This window comes from Schistocerca nitens, chromosome 1, assembly GCF_023898315.1.
Source record: "Schistocerca nitens isolate TAMUIC-IGC-003100 chromosome 1, iqSchNite1.1, whole genome shotgun sequence".
NCBI classification, from domain to species: Eukaryota; Metazoa; Arthropoda; class Insecta; order Orthoptera; family Acrididae; genus Schistocerca; species Schistocerca nitens.
In genome coordinates this window covers 753,989,665-754,014,775 of record NC_064614.1, presented here as the reverse complement: position 1 = coordinate 754,014,775, position 25,111 = coordinate 753,989,665, and the positions used below count along the sequence as shown (strand labels likewise).

General features: G+C 37.0%; 1 protein-coding gene across 12 annotated transcripts in view; it reads right to left on the bottom strand.

Moving 5' to 3' along the window:
* The window catches only part of LOC126260787 (aspartyl/asparaginyl beta-hydroxylase-like), a 231,451-nt gene that overhangs the window by 52,984 nt on the left and 153,356 nt on the right, over window positions 1–25,111 (bottom strand). For 10 of the 12 annotated variants that reach the window (XM_049958181.1, XM_049958127.1, XM_049958155.1 and 7 more), the window contains 2 exons: window positions 10,599–10,818; window positions 10,272–10,384 (listed from right to left, as the gene is read on the bottom strand). In XM_049958181.1, coding sequence (XP_049814138.1) covers window positions 10,272–10,384; window positions 10,599–10,818 — 333 coding nt within the window. The remainder of the gene's footprint in view (window positions 1–10,271; window positions 10,385–10,598; window positions 10,819–25,111) is intronic. The other 2 variants (XM_049958200.1, XM_049958209.1) reach the window with 1 other exon arrangement.

Below are 25,111 nucleotides of genomic sequence, written 5' to 3'. Positions count from 1 at the left end.
CAAGGAAAGGGAGGAGTATCATGCATTTTGGTTATCATAGAATGCTGGACAAAATATGTAAAACCATATCCTATTAAGAGAGCAAATACGCAGTCAGTTGTACACTGTTTACAACAATACTTTCTAGAAGTAGGTAAACCAAAAATGGTTTCTTACAGACCACAGAATGGACCACAATTTGTGAGCAACAAAGTTAGATAATTCCTAGCACGGGTAAGTATTCGGCAAGTGTTAATATCCAGTTATAACCCGCTATCAAATACGTCTGAACGGGCAATGAAGGAAATTGGGAAACTGTCATACATACTGCCTTGAAAAAAACATACTTCGTGGACAACGAAAATTAAGGACTCTGAACTTATCCTAAATGAATTACCCCATTTATCAACTGGGAGGACACCTTTAGATGTTGTAGGAAAACCTTTTGTAGGAGAACCTTTAATTAAGAATTTTAATTGGCCTGAACAACCTAGTGTCAATTAAGAAGTAAATCAGGAAATAATTTCTAAAAATTTGATTGAAAGGGTGATACGAAGAGTAAGCAAGCATAACAGAACCAAGTTGATAACCTGGTTCTTATAAGACATCATCTTCCCACCTCGAATCTGAAGAAAAAGACTCACAAGTTATTCAAAAATATGAAGGACCGTACCAGGTACAAACGGTGACCCATCTTAAGACGTTATTTTTAGTAGACCCCACAACTGGATTAGAAAAGGGGAAATACAATGGAAAGGATGTAAAATTGTATATCCCTCAGGGATGTTAACATTCTGAGTTAACGGGCAGAGTGGCGACCATCAGATCCCAAGTTGTTTTCAGTGTTTCTTCCAAAATAGTTTTCCTGCACTGAATTCCTTTAAAATCTAAAACTATCCTATAATCTTACTGCTAAAAATTAAAAAAAAAAAAAAAGAAACTGGATATGACCATAAACCCCCCCATGAACCATGGACCTTGCCGTTGGTGGGGAGGCTTGCGTGCCTCAGCGATACAGATGGCCGTACCGTAGGTGCAACCACAACGGAGGGGTATCTGTTGAGAGGCCAGACAAACATGTGGTTCCTGAAGAGGGGCAGCAGCCTTTTCAGTAGTTGCAGGGGCAACAGTCTGGATGATTGACTGATCTGGCCCTGTAACAATAACCAAAACAGCCTTGCTGTTGTGGTACTGCGAACGGCTGAAAGCAAGGGGAAACTACAGCCGTATTTTTTCCCGAGGACATGCAGCTTTAATGTATGATTAAATGATGATGGCGTCCTCTTGGGTAAAATATTCCGGAGGTAAAATAGTCCCCCATTCGGATCTCCGGGCGGGGACTACTCAGGAGGACGTCGTTATCAGGAGAAAGAAAACTGGCGTTCTAGGGATCGGAGCGTGGAATGTCAGATCCCTTAATCGGGCAGGTAGGTTAGAAAATTTAAAAAGGGAAATGGATAGGTTAAAGTTAGATATAGTGGGAATTAGTGAAGTTCGGTGGCAGGAGGAACAAGACTTTTGGTCAGCTGAATACAGGGTTATAAATACAAAATCAAATAGAGGTAATGCAGGAGTAGGTTTAATAATGAATAAAAAAATAGGAGTCCGGGTTAGCTACTACAAACAGAATAGTGAACCCATTATTGTGGCCAAGATAGACACGAAGCCCACACCCACTACAGTAGTACAAGTTTATATGCCAACTAGCTCTGCAGATGATGAAGAAATAGATGAAATGTATGACGAGATAAAAGAAATTATTCAGGTAGTGAAGGGAGCCGAAAATTTAATAGTCATGGGTGACTGGAATTCGTCAGTAGGAAAAGGGAGAGAAGGAAACATAGTAGGTGAATATGGATTGGGGGGAAGAAATGAAAGAGGAAGCCGCCTTGTAGAATTTTGCACAGAGCATAACTTAATCATAGCTAACACTTGGTTCAAGAATCATAAAAGAAGGTTGTATACCTGGAAGAATCCTGGAGATACTAAAAGGTATCAGATAGATTATATAATGGTAAGACAGAGATTTAGGAACCAGGTTTTAAATTGTAAGACATTTCCAGGGGCAGATGTGGATGCTGACCACAATCTATTGGTTATGAACTGCAGATTGAAACTGAAGAAACTGCAAAAAGGTGGGAATTTAAGGAGATGGGACCTGGATAAACTGAAAGTACCAGAGGTTGTACAGAGTTTCAGGGAGAGCATAAGGGAACAATTGACAGGAATGGGGGAAAGAAATACAGTAGAAGAAGAATGGGTAGCTCTGAGGGATGAAGTAGTGAAGGCAGCAGACGATCAAGTAGGTAAAAAGACGAGGGCTAATAGAAATCCTTGGGCAACAGAAGCAATATTGAATTTAATTGATGAAAGGAGAAAATATAAAAATGCAGTAAATGAAGCAGGCAAAAAGGAATACAAACGTCTCAAAAATGAGATCGACAGCAAGTGCAAAATGGCTAAGCAGGGATGGCTACAGGACAAATGTAAGGATGTAGAGGCTTGTCTCACTAGGGGTAAGATAGATACTGCCTACAGGAAAATTAAAGAGACCTTTGGAGAACAGAGAACCACTTGTATGAATATCAAGAGCTCAGATGGAAACCCAGTTCTAAGCAAAGAAGGGAAGGCAGAAAGTTGGAAGGAGTATATAGAGGGTTTATACAAGGGCAATGTACTTGAGGACAGTATTATGGAAATGGAAGAGGATGTAGATGAAGACGAAATGGGAGATAAGATACTGCGTGAAGAGTTTGACAGAGCACTGAAAGACCTGAGTCGAAACAAGGCCCCGGGAGTAGACAACATTCCATTAGAACTACTGATGGCCTTGGGAGAGCCAGTCATGACAAAACTCTACCATCTGGTGAGCAAGATGTATGAGACAGGCGAAATACCCTCAGACTTCAAGAAGAATATAATAATTCCAATCCCAAAGAAAGCAGGTGTTGACAGCTGTGAAAATTACCGAACTATCAATTTAATAAGTCACAGCTGCAAAATACTAACGCAAATTCTTTACAGACGAATGGAACAACTGGTAGAAGCCGACCTCGGGGAAGATCAGTTTGGATTCCATAGAAATGTTGGAACACGTGAGGCAATACTAACCGTACGACTTATCTTAGAAGAAAGATTAAGAAAAGGCAAACCTACGTTTCTAGCATTTGTAGACTTAGAGAAAGCTTTTGACAATGTTAACTGGAATACTCTCTTTCAAACTCTGAAGGTGGCAGGGGTAAAATACAGGGAGCGAAAGGCTATTTACAATTTGTACAGAAACCAGATGGCAGTTATAAGAGTCGAGGGGCATGAAAGGGAAGCAGTGGTTGGGAAAGGAGTGAGACAGGGTTGTAGCCTCTCCCCGATGTTATTCAATCTGTATATTGAGCAAGCAGTAAAGGAAACAAAAGAAAAATTTGGAGTAGGTATTAAAATTCATGGAGAAGAAGTAAAAACTTTGAGGTTCGCCGATGACATTGTAATTCTGTCAGAGACAGCAAAGGACTTGGAAGAGCTGTTGAACGGAATGGACAGTGTCTTGAAAGGAGGATATAAGATGAACATCAACAAAAGCAAAACGAGGATAATGGAATGTAGTCAAATTAAATCGGGTGATGCTGAGGGAATTAGATTAGGAAATGAGACACTTAAAGTAGTAAAGGAGTTTTGCTATTTAGGGAGTAAAATAACTGATGATGGTCGAAGTAGAGAGGATATAAAATGTAGACTGGCAATGGCAAGGAAATCGTTTCTGAAGAAGAAAAATTTGTTAACATCGAGTATAGATTTAAGTGTCAGGAAGTCGTTTCTGAAAGTATTTGTATGGAGTGTAGCCATATATGGAAGTGAAACATGGACGATAACTAGTTTGGACAAGAAGAGAATAGAAGCTTTCGAAATGTGGTGCTACAGAAGAATGCTGAAGATAAGGTGGGTAGATCACGTAACTAATGAGGAGGTATTGAATAGGATTGGGGAGAAGAGAAGTTTGTGGCACAACTTGACTGGAAGAAGGGATCGGTTGGTTGGACATGTTTTGAGGCATCAAGGAATCACAAATTTAGCATTGGAGGGCAGCGTGGAGGGTAAAAATCGTAGAGGGAGACCAAGAGATGAATACACTAAGCAGATTCAGAAGGATGTAGGTTGCAGTAGGTACTGGGAGATGAAGAAGCTTGCACAGGATAGAGTAGCATGGAGAGCTGCATCAAACCAGTCTCAGGACTGAAGACCACAACAACAACACAACAACAATGACCATAAAATAGAGAATAACTTAAGAGAATCAAAAAAAGTTATGTGTAGATGAAATACATTGAATGGAATATTATGCTTGTGGAAAATATAATATGATGTGACTAACTGAGCAACTGTTATACCCAAGTGTATAGCTTTTCTATTTTGTATAAAGTATTTTATACCTTATATGAGATGTGATATAGATGGGAGGGTTTGTATAAATTTTGAAAGGGGTGGGTATTGTAGCTAAAAGCGTGATTTACAAGAACAAATAAATCTTCTTTCTCTTCTTCAATCCTAGCAACCACATCTGATTTTCCCTTTCTTACTTCTAATCTTGAGGACCTGTATATCTTTTTATAAACTTCTATCACTGAAGTGCTTCCTCATTTCCGTGGTTACTAATAACCTACATTTCATCTTTAGATAAGAAGGCCAAAGAATCAGACTACATGAACTTACATCCACATATACACAAATATACACTTCTACGCAAACATTAAATTATATAAGACAAAGCCTGTCACGATGTGAGAACCGCCAGGTATTGTAGGCGGAAAAGGTGTGTAGCACATATATGGGGGGTTATGACAGTTCTACATCGAATACACATAAGAAGAGGTGCACATACATAATGAACAACTATAAAGTAGCAATGAGTAATGGGAGTAGAATTAGTCAGGTTGATCACTAACCAATGTCAGTGCAATAAAAACTCTGATGAATTGAAGGATAGTGGAATGTAAGTAGAATATATAGAGGTAATATCTAATGAAAGTGTAGAAGTTGATAAGTAGAGGAGGACTCTAGGGAGTGAATGATATATTAAAGAATGAATGTGAAGTTTAAAATAGATTTATAGCTTTACCAGAAGATACTTAATTATGGTACACATAGAAATGTATATTAGGGTAATGAACCATGAGGTCTACATAGAAAGGATAAGGGGGAGTACCCAGCATTCACTAGGTATAAAGGGCAGACGTACCTGCACGGAGATAGGATGATTTGTGTCCTAAAAAATAGAGATGTTTAGTAAGGGGCGTACCTGCCAGAATGGAAAGAGGAAGTGGTCTCATAAGGTCAATCCACAAGCAAGGAATAGGTGCTGATCCTGGGAGAAAGGGACAGTATCGTGACAAAAGTCATAAATTTTATAGAAATTATTCTGGAAAGTGTAAATTCTATGAACGACTAGCATTATTATGTTTCGTGGAAGTAAATGAGTGTCAAAAGAACACTTTCACTTCTCTCGAGTTCCTCCAAGCTACAAATAATGAAAATAGTACATACTAGGAAAAAGGTAGTACAAAAGATAAGAATAGAAAAAAGATTACTCATGTGTTCTAAACACATGAAGTTTGCGACTGAAAAAAAATTAAAGAAAAGAAATAAAGTCCTCACAATTACTAAATATTAGTAAAGCTGACAAAAACAATGAATAAATGCTCATGTCTTAACAACAAAGTAAAATAAGAAAAGGGTAGAGAAAAAATAAATGAAAGATTGTGTAAGAAAGGACAGAATTGTTACTCAAAGGAAAGATATGTATATAAACATATGTAAGAAATGCATACTGTTATGATATGAATTGTTGTTATGAGTGATGTTATGTGACTAATGATTACATATAAAATATCACGTGTTCAGTCGGGGGGGGGGGGGGGGGGGAATATGTAGTAATTTGAGAATTTTTGTGTAAATTCTAGAACCACTCAGCATTCTACCACCTCAAACACACGATATTCTAGATATGAGTGTGGGATGGTAAAATACTACCTACTGCGCGTCACGTTTGTGTGTGCAGATTTAAAATCAGTCGCAGGAAGAAAGTAGATGCAGTGGTCAAAAAGCACCGACCATTACCTGACAGGGCAATCCATAGATGTGTTAGTGGGTGTATGTATGGAAGAACCATGGAATCCATATGCAGCTTTGTGCTTATTGTGTCACTGACTACTGTTATGTGAAACAAGACCAGTTGAAAAAGTACTCATATAGACTCTTGCTCAGCCTTGTTAGAGGCAAGAGTTTTTTTCAGTCTCCTTTTTTGAAAGTCATGATGTCTAAATAGACTTTCTTTCGAATGTAAATAAATTTTTTTCTAACATACAACTGTACGAGATACTTACTGAAGTTACATACTATGTTGAAAGTGAGAATTTTTACTGTGCATGAAAGTCAAATACATCATTGATTGACAAAACATAAAGTTTGTATGGCTACTTATTTCATTAGTAGAAAGAGGCTTGAACATTCCTGTAACTAGTGTTATTCGACAGAGAAGAAGTCAAGAGAGTTTCCAGCAGCCGACTATCCAGTAAAGAGGAGTGGCTACAAACCCCAAGTAAGTCATCTTGTAAAGAAGTGGAATGTGGTTTGGGGAAATAAATCAGTATAACCCAGACCCACGCTCACACCTTAAGTCGTCAAAACGTTAGACTGTTTACTGCATACAATGGGGGAACATTTCGGGGATGATGATTGTTTGTATTAGCATGAAATGCACCCTGTCATAAAGCAGCATCTGTGAGGCAAAGGTTTGTGGACAGTAAGATTCACAAACTGCACTGGCCTGTCCAGAGTCCCAACCTGAGCCCAATGAAACACCTTTATGATGAGTTAGAACATAGACTTCTGCCCAGACTCCAGGATACCGCATCACTACCTTCTTCGATTTTGGCTCTTTAAGCATGGACTGCCAATCCTCCACAGACATTCAAACAACTCTTTGAAAGTGTCTCCAGCAGGGTTCAAGGTGTCAAAAGTGAAGACTGCACACACCCCATAATAATGTTCATTAATTGGTGTCTGGATACTTTGGATCAGATAGTGTACTTTGTGTCAGTTCTCGTTTATGGTTTGAAGACCTTTACACCACACGGAATTCATGGGACAAATGAGACTCATGAAAACTATGAACCAAATTACTAGAAAGGACAAGATAAAAAATAAGATGAACAGGAATATAGCCAGCTTTGAAATCCCTATTATTATAGTACGGGCAGCGTAAGAAGATCACCAATAGTTGCTGATGGCTGAGCATGGCAGCTATGCGCGTCTGTCTCAACCAATCACATATTGTGTTTTTGTAAACATCTCTATGGTTATTCTGAGAAGCTGACATTCACGCATCTATGATACCTGTTCTGTTCAATGTCACCACCTGCCATCATGGTGCATATGGTCTGAAGATGGTTACTATTTGACTAAAACTGGTTGCCATTTTGTAATAAATGTTCTATTGCAATCTAGACTTACTTCATTTTATTTTAATAGATCATGATGGAGGTGGTATTATTATTATTATTATTATTATTATTATTATTATTATTATTATTATTATTATTTGTAGCTGCAAATTGTAACAAATCGCAATAATCACTGCAAAATTTGTGTGCATACGGACGAAATCCGATGAGTGAAGATATTGCCAATGTTATCATTTATTTATGAGAGAAAGGAAACATGTTCATGATGATGATGATGATGTTTATTATGATGATAACATAAGTTGCCATCCGTCTGTAGTCAAAAAAAGAGATGCTACAGAAAAGTACAAAAAATGTTGTGAAAAACAGCATTTCATGATGTCTCCATCAATCAGTTTTCTGCAGATTTCTGTGAGATGGTGAGTAAACAATTAAGGTACAACAAGTTTTGTGCTCGTTTGATTCCAAAATTTATATGGTAGAATTTTATGTAGAAGAAAATTACCAATCCATCAAGAGATATGATATATGCTTGAATCTAAGCTGCAATTATGTAAAGAAGTACTATAAAAATAGTTTTACTACTTTTAATCCATTGGCTTTAGTTATTCCAGTATTTTATTTCTTTATAGCCTTATGAAGGTTGCTTTTCAGATAGCCCTCATACATAGCAGACAGAATGCATTGGAATCTGCAGCATTTTTAAAATTTGGATAACTAGTATGAAGTTGTTAGCTCTTTGTAATGTACCTTTTTATGTCACTTTGTGCAGAATAGAATAGGTATTTATGCAAACACACTCCTTTTAACGCTTGCATTCACTCTTGCACTAAAATCCAATTCGGCAACTGAACTGAGTGTTCATTCTAATACTTGTTAAATCCTTAAGCAATTTTACATTGTTGATGTTGCACCAAATAATATAATACAATTAGAAAACACTCATATAGCTCAAAATAGCTACGGTAAGCAGGGATGGCTAGAGGACAAATGTAAGGATGTAGAGGCGTATATCACTAGGGGTAAGATAGATACTGCCTACAGGAAAATTAAACAGGTCTATGGAGAAAAGAGAATCACTTGTATGAATATCAAGAGCTCAGATGAAAACCAAGTTCTAAGCAAAGAGGGGAAAGCAGAAAGGTGGAAGGAGTATATAGAGGGTCTATACAAGGGTAAGGTTCTTGAGGACAATATTATGGAAACTGAAGAGGATGAAGATGAAATGGGAGATATGATACTGCGTGAAGAGTTTGACAGAGCACTGAAAGACTTGAGTTGAAACAAGGCCCCGGGAGTACAAAACATTCCATTAAAACTACTGGTAACCTCGGTTGAGCCAGTCCTGACAAAACTTTACCATCTGGTAAGCAAGATGTATGAGACGGGCAAAATAACCTCAGACTTAGAAGAATATAATAATTCCAATCCCAAAGAAAGCAGGTGTTGACAGATGTGAAAATTACCGAAACATCAGTTTAATAAGTCATGGCTGCAAAATACTAACGCAAATTCTTTACAGACGAATGGAAAAACTGGTGGAAGCTGACGTGGGGGAAATCAGTTTGGATTCCGTAGAAATGTTGGAACATGTGAGGCATTACTGACCCTACAACTTATCTTAGAAAATAGATTAAGGAAAGGCAAACCTACGTTTCTAGCATTTGTAGACTTAGAGAAAACTTTTGACAATATTGACTGGAATACTCTCTTTCAAATTCTGAAGGTGGCAGGGGTAAAATACAGGGAGCGAAAGGCTATTTACAATTTGTACCGAAACCAGATGGCAGTTATAAGAGTCTAAGGGCATGAAAGGGAAGCAGTGGTTGAGAAGGGAGTGGGACAGAGTTGTAGCCTATCCCCAATGTTATTCAATCTGTATGCTGAGCAAGCAGTAAAGGAAACAAAAGAAAAATTTGGAGTAGGAATTAAAATCCACAGAGAAGAAATAAAAACTTTGAGGTTTGCCGACGACATTGTAATTCTGTCAGAGACAGCAAAGGACCTGGAAGAGCAGCTGAACGGAATGGACAGTGTCTTGAAAGGAGGATATAAGATGAACATAAATAAATGCAAAATGAGGATAATGGAATGTAGTCGAATTAAATCGGGTGAAGCTGAGGGAATTAGATCAGGAAATGAGATGCTTAAAGTAGTAAAGGAGTTTTGCTATTTGGGAAGCAAAATAACTGATGATGGCTGAAGTAGAGAGGATATAAAATGTAGACTGGCAATGGCAAGGAAAACGTTTCTGAAGAAGAGAAATTTGTTAACATCGAGTATAGATATAAGTGTCAGGAAGTCATTTCTGAAAGTATTTGTATGGAGTGTAACCACGTATGGAAGTGAATCATGGACGATAAATAGTTTAGACAAGAAGAGAATAGAAGCTTTCAAAATGTGGTGCTACAGAAGAATGCTGAAGATTAGATGGGTAGATCACTTAACTAATGAGGAGGTATTGAATAGAATAGGGGAGAAGAGGAGTTTGTGGCACAACTTGACAAGAAGAAGGGACCGGTTGGTAGGACATATTCTGAGGCATCAAGGGATCACCAATTTAGTATTGGAGGGCAGTGTGGAGGGTAAAAATCATAGAGGGAGACCGAGAGTTGAATACACTAAACAGATTCAGGTGGATGTAGTTAGCAGTAGGTACTGGGAGATGAAGAAGCTTGCATAGGATAGAGTAGCATGGAGAGCTGCATCAAACCAGTCTGTGGACTGAACAACAACAACAAAGAAACATATCCACCCCCCCCCCCTCCAACATTAAAATGTATATATTTTGACAGGGTAACACTTATTGTATGTCTTACTGTGAAATAAAGGACTCACCTGTGCATTTTGTCCACCCATGTTCTTTGGTATTTTGCTTTTCACTACAGGAATCTCTTTGTCACTTCCAGATTCATCATCTTCTTCTCTCTGCAATTTCCTTGTCTTTGGAACTATAGAAACAAAATATGTTTACTGAATTTGAAGGTTTTGAAATAAAAAATACAGAAAAATGAAAAGAATGTTAATTTTTAAAATGCTAATTTATGCAGAAACAAGTAGAGCCCTGTTTTATTGATCTATTTAACTAAACAGGAAAACCATTTTAACAATCCTTACGCAACTGTAACTAAAAAAATTAAAGAAAGTACAGTCAATGGTACTGACGCTGGTAGTATTTAAAATTTTCCCCAAGACTGTCATCTTCAGAATCGAGCTCTCCTGCATCTTCCTCTTCAGGTTCCTCCTCTTCCTTTCCTCCAGCAAGCATTTCACCTTCTTCATGATTTCCAGATTCTTGTTCCACAGATGCTATTCTCTGTTCCTTCTGAGTATCTACTACAAATTTTCGGGGTGATGTGTCTTCAGTGTCTGGAGTTGTGGAGATCTTACACAAAATAACCAACACTATGACAAGATGACTAAACTTCACCTAAGTTTACACATAATAGTTAAACAAATGTACATAAGTTTATTTTCATGCTTACAGCAACATACACTTCAGAAATAAGTGATTACTTACAGAGAAGAAAATTTGACAGAAGAAATTTCATCTCCATTAAGATACCATGTACATCACATTGGACAAAAAGTTAGTCCCTCCCCGCAGGAGACTTCACAATAATACTGTTTAACATTGTATCCAGTCTTAATAATAGCCTCATTCAGTGAGGAAGGTATTCCACAAATTTGTTCAGGTATATCACACACAGCTGAAGCCACTCATTGATGATTAAATCTCATAAAGGTATGAGGGTGGTTTGAAAAGTTCTCAGAACAGAATACAAAAAAGTACTAACATCACTGAAACTTGTTTTCATTTTTCAATGTAGTCTCCTTGTAGACTAATGAACTTGGTCAACAATGTTCCATCTCGAAAAAGATTTTCCTCCAGGCCTGCAAAATAGTTGATAACTCCGACTATCAATTCTTCATTTGAAGTGAATCTTCGTCCACCATGAAAAATTTTCAATTTTGGAAAGAGATGGAAGTCTGACGGAGTCATATCAGGTGAATAAGGCGGGTGTTGCATCAATTCATACCTTAGTTAGTGTAATATTGCCATGGAGACGGCACATGCGTGTGGGCGTGCATTGTCTTGATAGAAGATGACTTTCTTCCTTGCTAAACCTGGGCTTTTTTCACGTATCTTTTGTTGCAATTTGTCCAGGAGGTTAGCATAGTACTCTCCAGTAATTGTTTGCCCAGTAGGTAGATAATTTACAAACAGAATCCCCTTCGCATGCCAGAAAACTGATGCCATGACCTTTCCTGCCGAAGGAATTGTCATATGATGGCAGAGAATCAGCACGTTTCCACTGCTTTGACAGTTGTTTTGTCTCTGGGGTATAGTAGTGCACCCAAGTTTCATCTGTGGTCACAAAACAGAGCAAAAAATCTTGTTCGTTTCTCCTGAAACAGGTCAAACATTGTTCTGGTATGTACATTCTCATGCGTTTTTTATCCAGCGACAAGAGTCATGGCACCCATGTTGTAGATAATTTTTTTATTTCTAATTCTTATGTTACAGTGTGATATACCATTCACATGACATCCGGCAAGCGTGAACAATTTCACGCACTTTCAATCAGCGATCATCCATGATCATTTTGTGCACATCTTAGCCTGTCACTGCGCAGATCATCATCTAAGCTCTCCCGACCAAATTTAAATTCATTTGTCCACTTGGCAACAGCTGAATATGAAAAAGCAGAGCACCCAGTGTATTCTGGAAATCGGCATGAATGTCCTTTGCTTTCATACCTTTCTTTATGACGTACTTAATCATTGCTCGAATCTCGATTTTTTCCATCTTCGCAAATCACTATGCAGGAACAACAACAGAACCGTCACTGCCACAGCTCTCTTCTAAGAGCATTGACATGGTACGCGTTTACAGGCAACAGTACAACAAATATCACATGAACAACTTGTTGTGCTAGCACTGACCTCTCATGGTGATTCCGAGAACTTTTCAAACCACACTCATACCAAACTTTGGGGATGTTGATTTTTACATTTCACCCTATGATCCAATTGTCTCAACCAGTTTCTATAGGGTTAAGATCAAACGATTTTGTCGTTCAACTGAGGGGCAGTAGGAAGCCTGAGCATCCATAAAACCAGGAAGGCTTGTGTGAAGTCCTGTGAAAATGACTGTCTTTTATGGGAAGACAGGAGTGTCACAGCATACCCGTCACGAAGATGTAAACGGAAGAGTAACACTTTATCATCATGAAATTGAAATACTCATCCTCATTTCACTATCAAGATACATAAAACAACAGTAAAAATATAATAGGACTATTTCCGGTCTGAGCAACACCCTCCACACACTATGCCTTTTTGGCCAGTCAGTGCATTTGACTCCTTGCGGCCCGTTAAAAAAAAAAAAAAAAAAAAAAAAAAAAAAAATACATTGGCACAGTGTGAAACTAGTGTCTGGTCCCTCAAGCTCTTTTTACGACCACTGTTCTCATAGTGAGTGGCTTGTCTGCAAATGGTACAGTATTCTTTGTAGACATTTTGGAAAGTGTGTTATAACAACAGAAATTTCATTTATGGTCTCTCATAGACACATCCAAATACAATAACTCCTTTCTGCAATTTTACCATGTTGATCCACCTTACTGCACTAATTCGATACAACCAAATGTCACATACATATTGTTTCACTGATGTCGCTTATTTCAGTACTGGAGGGTCAATTGACCACCTAATAGCAGTCCTGTACCATCTACACGTTATTTTAAGAGGAAGATTAATGTTCTGTACAGTGATGTCAGTAATTTTTTCCTTATATTATGTTTCCCTGTTTTTAACTTTTTTTACGGAGCAACTTTTTACCACAGGTCTCAAAAGGAATTTTTATAGAGTTGTCTTATGGAAACAAAAAAACAACAACAACTTAACAGCTCTTGAAATATATCACAAAATTTGCACCTTACAAGCAATGTGATAAATACACAGTACCTTAATGTACCCATGAAAATATTTTACAAAATAAATGTAGGCTATTCCTCCAACCAAAAAACATATAAAGCATAAAATGAAACAGAAGAGATACAGAAACACTCAGTATAACTTTCACAGTACCCAAACCAAAATAAATATGTTAAGTTTTTCTTGTATTAGTTATGCAGTAACACACCAAGCAAGGGCAAAGTTTTTATTACATTACGCAAGGGGGAAATAATAGAAAATACAGAAGAGGAGCTATAATCAGTCTCTACCTCAGCCTACACAGTAATCACTTTTCAACTGACACAGTAAGTATACAGCCATAAGAATGGTATGTTGGCTAACATGATAGTGATAACACAAACAATGAATTAAGGAAATAAATATTTTAAAAAATCCAACAAACACCATGCCATTTCTAATTAAATGTACTGAATGCTTGCTCAATAAGATCACTAACAATCCTTACATTTCCTTTTTTCCAAACCCTGCTGTAATGAATTCATGCACTAATGTGATGGGTTAAATACCAAGTTTCTTACTTGGGTCTTCTGGAAAGAAGCTTAGGACACTGTTTATCATATGAATGAGAATTTAAGTTTATCAAATTCCTAGGTGGTTTTTATATTTAAACAGGTTGCAGCCGCACCCTCCCTTAAATTTTATTTCTATGTTGCTCCCAAACCTTAACAAGAAATACATGTCTTTCCATTTTTATTGATATTACTTTGAATTGGTGCATATGAAAGGTGCCAAATAATATGCTTTAGTTGGCCACAAAACAGCACAGCGCAATGGGTTTACCAAACTTCAATGACTGATAAAAGGTAACTTAGCATTTTTTCAGATGACCAACTACAGAAAAATGCAAAATAAAGAACAGCAGCTGATGAATTTAAATAACAGGAGAAGTGTCTTTTAACAATATATGTACCACCAAATCTTTTCATAAGGATCACTAAGTACTGATTTCAGTAATTTTATCAAAACAGCAAATGTGTGCACACTGATGAGCTGAAACATTATGGCCACCGCCCATTGTAGAACTGAGTGCTGGCTGGTGACATTGTGGGCACGTGACACAGCTAGGAAACTGCTTAAGCAGAGCAGAGCTGAATAGGGAATCACAGGAACAATGACACAGGCTGCAAATGGGGGAACATCAGTGACATAAGTGACTTTGACAAAGGGCAGATTGTTATTTTGCAGTATTTGGGAACAGGGGTCTCTGACATGGTGATGCTGGTGTTTGCAAGCTACTGACATAAGCATCCATTGAAAGTAGCTTAAGGATGGTGAAACCATGAATACCTTACTTTACGGACTATAAGAAGCACCTTAATTTTTAAACAATTTTTTAAAAATTACATTTTTACAATTTTTTTATCAGACTGCAAACCCAGACTAAAAAATATTTTAGTTTATAAAACCAAACTGACATATAAAATCCGTGAAAACCATCATTCGATCTTCCTTCTCCACCTCGTCGTCATCATCTATGTGGTTTTCATATGTAAGATATGCTTCACTGCCATTGAGAGCATTACTTAAGCTCCACTTCTTGAAAGATTTAATGATAATTTCTTGTCTCACTCTAGACCCATGCTTTATCCACTGACGCACTTGTTTGATTGTAGGTCATTTTAAAGCTCCCTTTGGTGTGGATTCATGTTCGGTTTCATCCATCATCCATTTGTTCCATTCCTATCTCACATACACTTCTAATGGTTTATTTGTCGATACATCACAAGGTTGCAATTGTGAAGTAAGTCCTCTCTTAATAACAGAAAGCTCTGTATTTCCCTGCCTCAGTTTCTCTTTCACAGAATTTTTCAGATGACTACTAAACTGATCTACCACAAGAAGAGAACTCTTCTTCAATAAAGCACTTTTCCTTCTCTTCCACACTGTTAATCCATAATTTCACACCAACCTCGTCCATTCAAACCCTTTTCACGTACTAGCAGTATTTCAGACGATTCTGGCATTGTTTTGCGCTTAAAAATGACCATTGGATTAAGTTTAGTACTGTCAGCACAACATGAAAGGGCAAGAGTGTCGTGCATTTTTTCATGTCCATTTCTTTCATGGTTACAGTTTTAGCACCTTTCATGGCAAGTTCTGTAGCTCGGGTTATCAGATGTTAGGAGTTTCGTCCCTATTCGCTGTTTGGCTTCATTCCCCACTGGTTTTCTTTTAATGTTGAATAATAAAGTGATAGAAAGATAACATTTTCTCTTCATATTCTTGTGGCATTTTGCTGATATATTTTGGTTTAGGTTCGCATGCTAAGCACATGGCGCTTCATAAATCTGTAGCACCAACCAAGTTCACCCTTGAAGTCTTATCTTCTACTGTAGTGCTAGCTTATGAGCTTTTAATCAAATCATTTTTGTATTAATTCCAATGCCATTTTGATAGCGTTCTTGAATCCATTTCAATAAGTCATCTAGTTCTGACCGTTTTGCATTCAGTACTCTACATGCACATATAGTCTTCCTGTTTTTGTTTTTAAAGTTGTTCTTCACCAGCCCACTAATGGCGAATGGTTTTTAACTGTTTGGTGAGGTCCAAAATGCCACTCAGCTGCTCTGTTTCCACGCTGTTCTGCATATGTTATTACTTTCAATTTATAGCCCACACCACATGAATACCTTTTATTTTTTCCATTACGAAACTAGCTACTAACAACAATATTGTACTGTTACCAATAATAGAAATCACTTTCAATTCAAGATCACTGGCACTGCAGAATGCAATGAACCATCATAGGCTACACAATTATCTGTGTTTGTGATAGTTGGCCAGGAGGGAGACAGTGTTGGCAAGCTTACAAATCCCTGCAACTCGTGCTCGTTGCATTGCTGCGCTGCTACCGCCAGTTGAATCAATGTTGCCCATTAGAGATACGTTTCCCACGGCATCGAATATATGGCAGTTTTTAAGACTGGCAGGAATTTTAAATAAAATACATTTTTATATTAATTTAGGGTATAATAAGGACCTGAATTTCAGAGGCAATCTTCTGAAGAAAAAAGTGTGTCTTTTAGTCCATAAAATACAGTAAGTGAAAATAAATTCAACAATGGAAAATCCAGGATACAATGTAAGAATATCATGAACGAAGGCCTTGTTGACTGGAAGCTCGTTTTACAACAGTCTTCTTGTTGTGTCTACCTGCGACTCAGCAGATGAGTAGCAATTATCCTTTTCATAATATTGGTACATGAGAAGAGCTGGATGTCCATAGCTCACCACAAACATGGAGGCTGGATGCTTGCTCGCACTGTGAAGGGGATAGGCAACAATCTACAGCAGATATGAGGACAGAGTACAATGCTGATGCAGTAACAAGTGTTTCACAGCACACTGTTCAGCAGAAATCATTAAACGTAAGGCTCCCTTTTTATTTCCATTATGACCCAACATCATCAATTACATTTGCAGTGTGAACAGGATTAATCAAGATTAGACAGTGAAACAGTGGAAATGTGTTGCCTTGCCAGATGACTCACGTTTCTTGTTACACCAGAATAGTTGTGTAGTCCAGATACATTGTCATCCATGCAAGTGGCTGCTCTAAACATGCAACGTGTAATGGACGCAGTCTGCCTGGGCCAGTGTAATGCTGCTGGGAACTTGCACTGGGCTTCAATGGGACCTGCAGAAGTAACTGAAGGCACCATTATGCCTGAGGACTATGTGAACATTATTGCAAACCAACTCCATCCCTTCATGCTTGATGTCTTCTACAACAGCAAGATAACCATCCATGTCGAAAAGCCAGAATCATTCTTTGGTGAACTGAGGAGCACGATGTCTATGTCTTTGTGACCAAATTCAGTTATCTAAATGCAAGAGAACACATCTGGTATGCTACTGGGTGACAGCTCTCCACCCACAAACCACCAGCCCTTAATTTACAGTAATTATGTGACTTGTGCATAGGTATCTGGTGTCACACACTCAGGGAAACGTATCGAGAAACTGTTAAGTGTGTGACACAGAATTGTTACTGTATTGCGTTCTACAGGTGGACCAATGCACTATTAAGAAGGTGGTTACAATGTGTTGGTACATTGGTGTATTTTACAGTACTTCACTCACTGAGTTTTAGGGATGATTACTTGAGTAAATGAACACTGTTATACTCATTTATTCCACATGTATTAAAAGTGAAACAGTAGAACTTTGTACCTCAATACAAACAAAGTGTTGCTATATCCTTGGTAAACAGATATCTGTTGTTGTTATACCACACGACAAATCAAGAGTAGGGCCTATATGTAAGGACAGGAAAACTCAATGAAAACAATAATACAGAAAATTGGAATTTCCTTGCAAAATTACACGAAATCAGTGATTTTTATGAAATATCATGAAATGTGCTTTTCCTGTATTAAAAAAAGTTGTAAACCTGAGAACAAGTTTTTCCAACATTCATAAGTTATCGCTATTGAATGTTGAACTGCTTTTTGCCTCCTTTTTTCCTCTTGGGTGAGGTTTGTGTATAATTTTACAAAGACAGTTCATAATAACAATGACATGATGTCAAAAGTAACACCAAAATTGGCAAAAAAAAAAAAAAATATAATGGCAAAAAAGAAACAGCTAAACTGTAAAAAAAAAAAAAAAAATAACAGCTAAACTGGCAACAAAATACTACCAAATTTGAAAAAAAAAAAAGATAGCACCATATTTGGCACAAGAATAACACCGTATTTGGCACAAAAAACCACCAAATGTGGCCTTACTATAGAACAATTTTTCCTATCCACACCCAAATGTCAAATACCATTATATGAAAGATGTGACCAAGAGATGTCTGTATTTAAACTTTTACAGTAGTAACATACATGACAATCTGTGTACTGTGAGACTCACATGACAATATGTGTACTGTGAGATGAACATCGAATTGAACATCACAAATAATTTACAGTCACTATGCATATCACTGATAAAAAGGTAAACAATATATGCAATGATGATGGATATACACCCAAATACTGGTTTTGCTTTTAAACATTTTAAGTGCAGCTAACAGTCTTCACAAGTGGCATTTAACAAATATTTACAAGCTGCAGAGCACAGAGCATTCTAAATTTTTATGTAAAAAAAAAAAAAAAAAAAAAAAAAAAAAAAAAAAAAAAAAAAAAATACAAATTTAAAACATCTCCCAAATTTGTACGTCATACCAACAGTCCCTAGCCTAAAAAGAAGTTGAGAACTTCTGCAATAGACAATGTTAAATGATCGCGTACACACATTTTTAAGTAAGGAAGAGGAATGAGTGATCATACACAAAAATACCTTAATGTGAAAGATTAAAACAAAAAAAATATGAAAACAACATCAACTGAGAAGATGCAGTGAAACACATCTATACCACCTTTGACAAGCCTCTCATCACTATCTGCAATCGTTACCTTAAATTATCCCAAACCTTCCCATTCATCCCATACTACAAAACACACATGAAGTTCCAATCAGTGATACATGAGCAGTTACGACACTAAACATACGTCAGCTAAAAAAGGGTACATAATTTTGGAGATATGACAGTATGTGTTCCAAAAGTGTGTACAAAAATCATTAACTGAAGGACCCATGTTGCACATGTTTACAACTGTGGTAAATGCATGTCGTCTTGAACTTTTATATAAATTTGGTAGATAAGAAAGAATGCCATTAGCATCTCGATACTCTAATCATGAGAAGAAAGTGGTCTACAGAAACATAAGCCACAGGGAGAGGGTAAAACAATAATATTGTGGTATATTCAAAGTTTTAGAAATTGAGACTGTGTGTCACTAAGTTAACAGCAATACTATTATACGGATCACTTTACAGCTTACAAAAATAAACAGTAGTTCATTGCGAAGAACAGCCAGTTGTGACTGCCAGCAGACACCCTGCAAGCATCTGTCAGCTCATTCTATAATGAACCTTTTAACAAATTTTATAGGTGTTAAAAAGTTTGATGTTTGCAGTGAGAATCTGGAAGTTTTTAGATCTAAATTCCAAGAACTGAGAAAGTTCATTGATTGCCGTTCAAGAACATTTTTCCACAGAAGCAACTTTACATTTGGTGCCACCTCCTCCCCCTTGTCCACCCTTAACCCTTGTACACTTTCACTCACGTCAATTTTCATTTCTAATTGCTGGGCACACTGTAATAGTAACCTTACACTTGGACATCCCTCTCAGCTTGGTACCCCAAGCAGTTGCCACTAATAAATTGTGGTTCTTTACAGAAATCTTACAGCTGCGGCACTTGTGGTGACCCTCTTAGCTTGGTGCCCCAAGTAACAGCTACTGTTGCTTGGGACTTAAACTAGCCCTGATTGCTCGTCAACAGTCCTCAAAGAGTTCACAATTATACTCAATTTCAATTGGCACATCACAGCTGTCAGAATACAACGAAAATTCAATTTGTACAACCATATAACATACCATATCAAATGCACCAATAGTGCTTTGTCCTCCTGGCTGTTTTAAATGATGATGAAAGACTGTAAATGAAATTGTGAATTTACTAATGACTGAATGTAGGAATACGAACAAAGATTTTTCATTGTTTCACTTGTTCACTAAATATTCAAATTCCTACTCCCAATGTGCACAGAAATAATCCAGCGTTTCTAAGAACTATTAACTTGACAATTAAACTGTTTAATTCAAAGAATACTGGTCACAATACTCAAGTCTTTTCACAATTAAGAAGATGATTAAAATGTAAGAGTTTCTAAATTTTAGTGCCATTCAGCACATAAAGAGCAAGCATTTAGTGACATTCCTACCCATGCATAGCACTTCATACAGTGAGCAGCCATTATGATAATGCAGAAGAGATTAGTGTTGAGTGCCTTAACCACATTTTACTAAATACAATGGATTGTTCACGTGTCAAAGAAAATTTCACAATACATTCCTGTAACCTGGCTAGTGCACTCACATATGCCATCTACTTCTTGGTTTCAATGGAGAGATATTTGCAGCACACAACTTTATAATGAGAGAACTCTTTTTTTCAGGCAAGGTTTGGGAACAGAGAGACTTTTTTCTCCCCATAAATACCTCAAGTAATTTAACCGACAGGATGCCAGTAGATAAAGAAGGTAGGCTTTATCCACTTAAAATACTACACCAATAAATAAGAGTTTAAAGTGAAACTGTTCCCTTTTTAAAGGTTTGTTTGGACTCCACAGTGCTCAGCTAGGCACATTCCTGCTGGAGGCAGTGTTTCCTTATTTTACTCTGTGATCACGCAGAAGTGCCGCAGAACGACATGGCATGGATATAACTAATGTCTGACATAGTGGTAGAGGGAACTGATACCATGAATACTGCAGGGCTATCATAATTCTGTAAGAGTGCGAGTGGTTGGAGATTTCTTCTGAACAGCATGTTGCAAGGTATCCCAGATATGCTCAATAACGTTCATGTCTGGGGAGTCTGGTGGCCAGCGGAAGCGTTTAAACTCTGAAGAGTGTTCCTGACGTCACTCTGTAGCAATTCTGGACGTGCTGTCTAGCTGGAATTGCCTAAGTATATCAGAATGTGCAATGGACATGAATGGATATAGGTGATCAGACAGGACACTTATGTACATGTCACCTGTCAAGAGTTGTATCTAGATGTATCAGGGGTCCCATACCACACACTGTTACTACACGCTCATCTGCTCCACACAATCTGAAACGAACCCATCCGACCAAGCAACATGTTTCCAGTCATTAACAGTCCAACATCAGTGTTGACGGGCTCACGCGAGGCGTAAAGCTTTGTGTCATGCAGTCATCAAGGGTAAACAAGTGAACCCACAGCTTTGAAAGCCCATATCACTGATGTTTTGTTGAATGGTTCACACACAGACACTTGTTGATGGCCTAGCATTGAAATCTGCAGCAATTTGCGGAAGGGTTGCACTTCTGTCATGTTGAACGATTCTCCTCAGTCATCGTAGGTCCTGTTCTTGCAGGTTCTTTTTCCAGCTGCAGTGATGTTGGAGATTTAATGTTTTACCAGATTCCCAATATTCATGGTACACTCATGAAATGGTCGTATGGGAAAATCCCTACTTTATTGCTACCTCACTCAGGCGCCTGGTACAACACCACTTTCAAACTCAATCTTGATAACCTGCCACTGTAGTAGCAGTAACCTATGTAACAATTGTGACACACACACTTGTCATCTTATATAGACACTGCTGACCACAGCGCCATATTCTGCCTGTTTACATATCTCTGTACTTGAATACGCATGTATATACCAGTTTCTTTGGAGCAAACCAGGGTGCAACTTGGACATTTTTCAGTATTATAGATCACAGCCAGATATGAAAGAAATAACCACTGACAGTGAAAGGATCCTAGAGTCAACTGAGGATTGAACCCGAAACCTTTTGGTTAGTAACTCACTGTGCACTAAGCCACAGAGTATAACACACTCATATTAACACTGATGTTGGGCTTGGTTTGCACAAGTAAAGTGACCAGCAACAAAATGAAGCCATATCATCTCTATTTATTGCCTCTTTATCTATGTGGCCACTGAGCATGCAGACCACATAAAGTAGGGATTGTCGCGACTTCATTACAGCGCTTTTTGTTTATGCATTACGCAAAGACAAACTTAAGTGTTAAACATATTTGCCTTTTTTACATATTTGTTTCACTGCAACTGCAGTGGTTACTGTTGCTGTTATGGTTGCAAAGACAAATTTGTGAAAAGAGGAACAGCAATTTTTCATAAGAAACTACCACACAGCTCTAGTTATAGCTACCACAGGCACTTTATATATTGAAAGACAATAAGACAGAGCATAATGAAGTCATAGCATTGTGTCTTACGAAATAGAAGACAGATTTAATGGTGAGAGAGAGTACGCTTAAGTCGATTCATTGCATGTACACGCATTTTGAGCAGTGCTACCATGCATGTAAGATTTTTACCCAACAATCTTACGAAGATTCACAAACCAATACATTTATTACAAATTAGTCACAATAGGAAGCTGGACCTAATAAGCAGGTAACATTTAATGAAAAAAGATTTTAAAAATTGTACCAGAAAATTTCAACAGAAGAACTTTGTTTCTAAAAATTTCAAAGTGTGCTCAAAACACTTCATACAAAAATGTTTTGATACAGAGAACTTTGTAAGTGGGTGTAGGGGAAGACTGCAGTAATGAGGCACAGAAATCAGACCAATATAATAAAGAAACCACAATCTCATTTTTGCAACTTTGGTAGCATTCAGATTATTGTCATCACGGTTTCATTAACATCTGTAAAACATTAGTATTAAAATGCCATCTAACTTCTACATATGTATAATTCTGTTCACTCTCCTTGAATGCAGTCACAGTGAACTTTCATTTAATAGATGCTGCTGAAAAGACTTAAATTTTGCAAGGGGCAATGTAATTGTAAAAATGTTTGTGCAAACTAGTTCTATGAGAGTGTGTAGATGAGAATGAAATTTCTTTCTTTTGGTGTTAGTTTCCTATGTTGTAGATTTATTCAACATCACAAATTTTTTACTTGTTATTTACTCTATTATGTAGTCACATTTGTGTACAAAATGCACAAAATAAATACATTAAAATGTTGAATGTTTTTTAAAGAGAAAAATTAATAAAGAAAAATGTCCATAACCAATTCATACGTTTGAATTCTCAAACACTTTCTCACGGAAATCTACAAGATGATTTACCTCTGATTGTCACAGAAATTGTAGTAATTAAAACCTTAAAAAACTATGAAGCTTGTGAAGAAGATTCTATTACAGCAAAATTTTTAAAAATGGTATCTAATGAAATAAAACACGAGCTAAAATTAATATTTAGAGAAATCCTGAAAACAAAAAATCCCAGAAGATGGGAAGGTAGCCTTTATATGCTCACTACAAAAGAAAGGCAATATACAAGACATTAACAACACAGAGGAATTTGTTTTCTACAAGTTGCATACAAAATATTTTGCAAGATTTTACTAAAGAGGGTAGAAACAACACTGGACAGCCATTTAGGTGAATATCAAAATGGTTTCTGGAAGGGTAAATCATGTTCTGAAGCAATATTTAAATTGAAGTCACTCATTCGCCACAGCTTACTGAAGTTTAAAGATACTGTGGTAATGTTTGTCGACTTCAAAATAATATAATCTGAGAATATGGTGTAAAGTCTAAACTAGCAAACTTAATTCCTGACAAACTTACAGACACAAAATCTAAAGTGAAATTTATGGGAGAAATGTTTCATGCCTTTGAAATAAACACAGGTGTACGACAAGGCGATGACCTATCACAAATTCTTTTAAAATCTGTTTGAGGGGGGGGGGGGGGAAGAAGTAAGAATTTTGAATGAAAAACTGACTGAATGTAAGATTTCAACAGTAAGGTTGGGAAGAGGCAACAAAAATATTGGAATAAATTGTCTTGAATTTGCAGATGACTTTCCTATGCTTTCTAAAAATGTGACACCTGCTGTAACAAAATTTAATCTTTCTGAAGGAATAGCCAGTAGGATCGGCTTAAGAATTTCTACAAAGAGAATCAAGTTTCTTTACTAACATTAAAAATGCCGAAATTTCCGGAAACAGATTCACCAAACTGAAAAGGTTAAAATATTTAAATATCTTTGGGAGATAATCCAAGAAAATGGTCTAGAAAAAATAGAAAGAGCATATGTACAACCAAATACTTTTGCAACAAAAAATGCCTGTCTAAAAATGCAAAAAATGGCATTACAATGTAGTAGCAAAGCCAGTATGGGCAGAAACAGTCTGTTACGAGGTTGCATGGTAGCTTGTGCTGAGAAATAATTGCTACGAAAAAATATCAATATGTTGTGCTGTTTCCAAGTTAATTAGCATTTAACTTAGCCCATGAGGCCATTGTGCATGCAAATTTAAGTGGTCAACCAGAAACAATTAATGTCGGTTTTTTCACAGCTAGATGTAGCATTAAACTGTAATTTACATAAATTAGAAACACTGGAAAGGTGAATCACTATGAAAATATTAGGCCCATGGAAAACTGTGAAAGGTTGGAAATTAAGTACTAATGATGAAATTTATCAGAACACAGAAAACATATCAGAAGTAATGAGAAAAAGATAACTAGTATTTTCTAAACCTTTATATCGAATTTCAGATAATAGATTAACCAAGAAGATCTTCATTTATCTGTGGGAAAACACTTCAACAACGAGTTGGATCCATGAAGTAAAAAAATGATTTAGAAAAAAAAATGCTGTACAAACAATTGACAGAAGTGGTCAGGGTAAAAGTATTGAATACGGAAGGATTCCAAGGTAGAAGAGATGGGGGGAAAAACTATGTTTTTCCAAATACTCAATGGCACTGGTATCTTATGTGGCCTTTTTTGCATTGCTACTGTGGCTTAATTCATTAGAACAGAGAATCGGCAATACGATAAATGGCAATACCAATTTTTTAAAACTAGGTTTGCTATACCTTTCTTTCCTATAGCAAAAAACATAACGACATCTCAGTTGTGACACCTATTGTAACAATTAATTGCTCTTGAATTTGCTCTTCAAAGCTCTAAGTCAAGTTCGTTCTAGGTATTTAATGCTAATACCTATCAATGAATGCACAAAGTCCACACTAATTTTGAATGGCATCTCTCTGTAATAGTTATGTAATTATATTCAAAATCTGCAGACCACTTATGGACAAACCTTATGC